This window comes from Juglans regia, chromosome 11 (genome assembly GCF_001411555.2).
Source record: "Juglans regia cultivar Chandler chromosome 11, Walnut 2.0, whole genome shotgun sequence".
Taxonomy (NCBI): Eukaryota; Viridiplantae; Streptophyta; class Magnoliopsida; order Fagales; family Juglandaceae; genus Juglans; species Juglans regia.
Genome location: NC_049911.1, coordinates 2,079,913 through 2,086,594, shown reverse-complemented (window position 1 = coordinate 2,086,594; position 6,682 = coordinate 2,079,913). Strand labels below are relative to the sequence as shown.

Genomic DNA, 6,682 nt, shown 5'->3' with positions numbered 1-6,682 from the left:
TTCACAAACATTATCAAGATTTATCTTAACCAAACATTCAAACATTCCCCTCTGCTAGAACAGTGTAGAAACTGTCGGTACTTGGTAACTCTTCAGATTGAGACGCTGTTGGGAATGCCCTTGCCAGTTAGTCCTTCTTGACTAGAAGGATAGAGCAAAGTGTATGGCATCTTGACAGGACCAGCACGGTTTTTCAATTTTTTATCCTTGTTCCTCCTTGTTATTCTATCCTCAATTTCTGCCAGCTTCTTTCCAAGTTTTTCAAAGGCTTCCAATGGTTTGTTGTCTGAGGTCCACTCTACAGTGTCTCTTTGCCCAAGATATATCTCATCAGATGAATGCCTTGACAATACTTCTACAAGGGAAATGCCAAGAACAGTCAGTAGCTGGGAAGTAAATCTTTTCAAGAAAGCTCTATCAGGGTTTGTCTTAAGCTCTTCATAATCAGGAGTGCCTTCCTCAGGCATGAACTGAAGGCTCATTGCTGGGCGGTTTGGAGGGTAGCCTCCAAAAGGGTACTGTCCAAAGTTGATTGCAGCATGGAGGGCTGAAGCTATCCATATGATGGTAGTGCATGTTTCTATTAGCTCTTTGCGTGTCTGCATTTTTGGCCACCAGGGCTCATCTTTCTTGTCGCCGTGACCCTCCTCTCTGAGTTCCTTCCACCAGGACTGCAGTTCAGAGTCATTTTGGACCATTTCATCGGTCTGGTAATAGAAGGAGCAGTATTCTTCAACCCATGCTTCGATTGCTGACCAGATTTCCAACCCATCAACAGCATAAGGGTAATCCTCTATCAGTAGGCGGACACCATGTGGGGAATTCACATCCTTAACTGCCATTCCTCTGAGTATAGAAAAGAAGCATGTTGTTGTGATATGATCATGAGCATTTATAAGTTCATTGTTTCAGTTTAGTTTAGACCATTTCCACAATATTTACCCAGATCCTAGTCCCTTATTTGCTCAACCTTTACCAAAACATTCTTATGTAGTTTAGCTAGGTACCCATTTTGTTAGTAGTTGTCTCAATGATTAATATGTGGACAATGCATTTATATTTTTTTTTGAGTCACTACTTCTCAAGCCATATAAACCATGAATTTTGCCACCACTTTCTGGACAGTAAGATATACCTTTTGATGAGATCAGAAGGGAGAGCTTGCTCAGGAAAAACCCAGTCTTTATAAACTACTGATGACATCTCCATGGTATATTGAGCTGGAAATACTGTGTGCTCCAGGGCACCACCAGCATTGATGAGGACCTGCCGGGCTAATGCATTTACATTCATAGTGTCACGGAAATGTGGATGCAGCAGTTTATGAATTGGGTGAAGCACGCTCAACTGCCTATTGGTTGCTATTATGAATGGCTCCATTGCTGCATGGGTTTGCAACCTGTGATCAAAATGAAAGATATTCAAAACCCATAAGAAAGTATGGATTGAAATTATTTAGTGTACTTTCTTTTACAAAATCATACCAGTGGCTGATGAGCTGATGATAGCCAGAGTCATTGACAGCAACATAAGCTTTAGCCAATTGCCAAATGTAGCTTTGGACACCTTCTTCTGCTGGGGTGTATACTTTGCTAATGGCTCCAAATTGGTCTCCCTCAGGATGAGGCAAGCTTAATTCAATCGCCAATGGCTTCAAAGTCCCATCCTCTTTCAAGAAAAGAAGTGTCCTGCTGGCATAAATCTTTGTGGAAGTCATGTTTATCCTCCTCAGATATGGCATCAATGCATCATGGTGATCTAATATGAATAGCTTCTTGTTCTCGATTGCCTGTTTAACAAAATAGATTCTGTTATCATGATTTATTAAATGCGGAATAACTACACTCTGGTGAAAAAATAATCTAGTAACATTACCTTATCTACGGTGAGCCCATTTAAGTACTTTTCTATGTGGTCGTTGGTTATTGTACTGGTTTGATCACCATATGCTTTGCTATCCAACTTGCTTGATGGGGGGAATTCCTGAAGGTAAATTATAATTGTTTATGGTCAAGGATAAAAAACCAAGACCTTGGTTTAGCCGTTGAGAAAATAGAGGAAAAGAAACCAAACATCGAAATTCAAAATATGGATTTCAAAACTTCTTATGATTTTCATTAATTTTCCCCTATGTTTCGTGTTCAACGAGTCAAAGACAATTAATAATGAAAGCTTTAAGTATACTTGGAGAAGACGAATGATGACAGGGTTTACTCCAGCCAGCATTTCTCTAGCAAATTCTTCATCAGTCCTCCAACCAAACCTATCCTCTGCTCCAATCATTAAAAGAACCAAATTGAAGTGAAAGCAAATAGGATTCAATAAGTCACTACATTGAGGCATAAGATACCCCCCTCCCCCCTCCCCAAATAAAGAAGCAGGAAGCCATTAGTGTCCTTTTCAATCAAAATTTTGGGTGCCTTGAAATGTTAGAGATGTATAAAGTACCTTTAATCACTTGAGGCACTGGGAATTTAAGGAGTCCTTCACCATCAGTTCGGAAGATTTCCTTGAGCATCTCTGCTGGGATCTTGTCCCTTATATTCTCAAGCAAACCGTTGGGGAGCTCAATCCCTCCATCATAGAGTTTGAGTATATCTTGTATGCTGTCAAACTCATTGGGGCTGCTGTCAACTAGATCTTCTAGCTCAGGTTTGAGGAACTGAGCTATTCCTTTCAGTGCGTAAGCAAGGAAGTCTGACATCTTCAAGTGACCAAATCTTTCATCTCTTGGGACGTAAATGTTTATGCTCATAAGAAGGTTCAGCCTGCTCTCGGTATTAGGATCTGTTGAAGTAATAATAGAAACCTTATAAATAACAACATCAATACCTAACAAAATCTACATCATTCTCTATCAATGAATTGAAATGGCACAAATTCAAAATTTGATTCCTCTTAATAAATCGTTAACAAGATTGATTCCCAAACTATACATGAATGAAGATAACTCTTAAATGACAATATTCTATAGCCTTTTTTTTCCTGCATTGTCCCAACTGCAAAACCACCCTCCCAACACAATTATATTCACACAAAAGAAGAAAGAACAAAAAAAGTCGAGTATTTCCAAGATGTTTTGTGTGTGATTTCTTGCTGCTAAACAAGAAGTGACTGAAAAAATTTAAATGTCTAACCTGTCTTTGTTGGTGGTCGGCCAGTTCTTCCCCTGCGCGGATAAGGGTACTCACTAGACCCTCCAAGAACTGGACGCACATATTTTGGACCCTTATCAGGACTTCCCAAATCATTGTAGTAAGCATAGTCATAGACTCTGTCCCATTCTTGGAGCTTCCCCCTTCCATCTCCTCTCAAGTTCAATAGTTCTTCTTCTCTGTACTTGCGTAGTGGTGCTGGTGTTTCACTTGGAAGATATGTCTACACATATATTTTTCATGAGCTTAAACATTAAAGCCGCAATCTCACCTATGCTAACTAAGCAAAAGAAAGCTGGCACAGACTGCTCTTGAATATATAAAACTAGTATCAGACAGATTTTAGTTTGGCTTTTAGGCTATGCACCTCAAGTTTCAACAACATGCTATCTGATTTTCTATTTTTGATGATTCCATAGCAATTTAGTTTTTTTGTTTAGATTGGTAGAGTTGCATACATACCATTCAATTAACCACCATGTTTGTAGACATTTATGCTTCTTAATACAAACAATTACCTTGTTAGCGAAGAAAATGCGATCTTTCTTGTATTTGTCTGCAGGGTAAACCCATGAGTTGCACACAAAGTGGATCTGACCTTGTCCTGGAACATCTTCAAGCGTGACACCTCTAAGGTAGAACTCACTATGATGATTATTTCTTATTAGAAATGCCCCCGGAACCCCAATCTCGTTGTCCCAATTAAAGGTAACCTTGAAGGCAGATTCGCCTGCAGTTAAGGGGGTGATTGTGGTAATCCAATCTTCCAAATATGCTGGCTTTCCAAGTTTGCCTTGTAACCTATTTTCTACACAACACATCAAAACTTAATTTAGTGGCATAATCATCAAGAAGCTGATAAATCATCAACTATTGAAATTCATCTAATTTGTTTCCTATTTATTATCTTTTAATTTATGTATTGCAAGAAAAAGAGAAAATCCCAAGGTCCTTTGTTAATGAATAAAATCCACCAAATTGGGCTAAATTTGGCTACTCCCTGATCAGATCAGATGCAGAATATTCATAACTATCGAAAGGATTAGCTTTAACATATACCACAACATATCAGTCCAGCTCAAACTGGTTAGGTTGACGAAGCTTTCCTAACCAGTTTTCTGAACAGCCGTTTTTACAACAATTTGCCTTTGACAATAAATATTTTAAGCACTGTCTTTGATGCATTAAATAAAAGTCACTTGCTGGATCTTTCAAGCCTTGGTAGGTCCATAATCACTGTCCTTAATATTCATCAATGATCTGCTCTAGACTAAAGGATATATTAAGCCTTTAGCAACTCCTCTAATCCATTGAATGATTCAATTTTTTGACTTGATCTTCATGTTTCTCATACAATGCTGGTTTACCATGAGAATTAGGTAAGCCTAACAAAAAACAAAAAAAGGCCCTAAACTCAATATAGTCCATCTAAAAAAGTGTTATTCTACTTATGAGCTGGTCTAGAAGATATACTCTCTACACCATTAATATAACAGAATTTGATATGCAATAAAATAGATTTTTAAATTTTTCTCGCAAATCAAATCTCGTCTTGTTAACATGGAAGACATGTCATCCACATCTGTTTATAAATAGAATATCTATACATATATATATATATATTTATAGAGGAAAACAAATAATAAAATCTATGAGAAAAAGCTAATTGACTGGGAGTTTTGTCGTTGACTCTTGGTTGAGAGTAAAGCCCCTGGGCTTGAATGTCTCCTGTGAAACTCTTGAACATTTATTTCTGTCAATCCCATCCGAGGAAAATAGAAACAGATTATACTGGCTGTGACGATTTGCTCTCACAGCCTCCTTCCCCACAATGAATATTCATTTTTTATTTATTCTTAAGCTCATTTATTTGCTGAGCTCAGTTTTTTACTCATTAACATGCCATGTCTACCATTTCCAATGCGAATAATTGAAGATAGAAAATACAGAAGAAAAAGAACCATTAAAGCTCGTCAACTAAATATGACGACAACGCAAACTCACCTGGATCAACATTATCAGCACTGATTAGCTGCAGAGAGACCCCTTGACCCAAAAACTCATGCACGCGATCAAGAACCGATGCATGAAAGTCGTTGAAGTCCAAAACGTTCTTCTTCATTAGCACCACAGTCCCTTTGATCTTTATTTTCTTGTTCCCCCTGTCGTTTTTCGCCACCTCCACGGTGTTGTGCGAGGATTTGGCTCCTTTGGGTGCCGGAACTCCTCTTGGGGTTTGGTCCATGTCGGCTGTTGAGGTGATTTTCAGGCGTCTCGATGGCAATAAATCAGTTCTCATGAATGAAAAACCAAGCTGGGTCCTGATAAAAGATATGGGTCGAACAGTACGACGAGTACTATGCACTGATGTAAAGCGATCTCCACCATTGATTACGGATTCAATGGTTGTGATCGGCCTTACCCCACCACATGACTTAATTGGTGACACACTCAGATCTGTTAAGTGAAACATCTCTTGCTTGAATCAAGAGGTAAGCAAATTACAATAATATAGGCAAGACTTGAGGAATTTGCAGAGTTGGTACGAGGAAGGAGAGAGCTAAAGCTCATGATACTTATAGGGATGAGTGAATATGCATGGTTTTGACTGATCGAGAACTATGCAGGTTTGTCTGTTCACATTTGCCGTTTCCACGGTGTTTCTTGTTATTAAAAAATATTATCAATTCGAGGAAATCTTATGGTACTTGGAATGAAAATTGAATGTGCAGGATAAGATTGAATAATCAAGAAATAATCAGATTCAACTGTCCACATTTGCCATTTCCATGGTTTGTCTTCTGAAAAAGTGTGGAACTTGGGTCGCAATGTTGCTCGTCTTTATTTCTTCGCCAGTAGTGAAAAGTCTTTCTACTATACCGCCTGAAATCTATCATACCATTACATGGTTGGATTCCTTAGATCCTGTACGGAAAACAAATATTTTCAAATATTTTAAGATTATTTTATTTATATTTATAAATTATTTCACTACTATTTAAAGATTATTTGAGATACTTTTAGCATTCAATCGGAGACTTAGAGACAAACTCGTAAGCAAATAAATCTATTTAAATTATTGTAAGTCTGAATTTGACGATCTCAAATATTTTTAGACTATTTTATTATTATTCATATATTATTTAAAATATACATAGTATCCAAACAGAATCTAATTCTCAAATGAGATTGATTAGTATATAAAACGCGTTTTATAACATTTATTATTGTTTGTGTAGATTATTTTAAAAAATATTCAATATTCAATAAATATTGCAAAGTATCCTTCGTATGCATCTCTTCCACTTACGACTCTCATCAAATTCTGATAATTTAAATGCATTACTACTTAGTCCATTCAAAGTTTGAGTGATACACTTTCCTATAACTTTCTTGAACAATATCTCAGTAGAAGCAGTCCACGATGTGCGCTCAACTTGCCATTAGTCTAAGTACTAGAAAAAGTCGCTGAAAATGCAGAATATATTCCAGAAAAAGGAATTAATATCATGTGTTTGAAAGTTGTT

At 37.3% G+C, this 6,682-nt stretch overlaps 1 protein-coding gene across 1 annotated transcript; it reads right to left on the bottom strand.

Annotated features, from left to right (window-relative positions):
• On the bottom strand, nucleotides 1-5,782 carry LOC109008077 (probable linoleate 9S-lipoxygenase 5). Its single transcript, XM_018988030.2, has 9 exons — nucleotides 5,160-5,782; nucleotides 3,674-3,963; nucleotides 3,138-3,378; nucleotides 2,449-2,787; nucleotides 2,185-2,270; nucleotides 1,876-1,983; nucleotides 1,485-1,789; nucleotides 1,136-1,399; nucleotides 1-846 (listed from the first exon to the last, which is right to left on the bottom strand). Exons 1-9 carry the CDS (start codon nucleotides 5,626-5,628, stop codon nucleotides 93-95), a joined length of 2,856 nt encoding a protein of 951 aa, XP_018843575.1. The 5' UTR covers nucleotides 5,629-5,782; the 3' UTR covers nucleotides 1-92.
• Nucleotides 5,783-6,682: the final 900 nt, after the last annotated feature.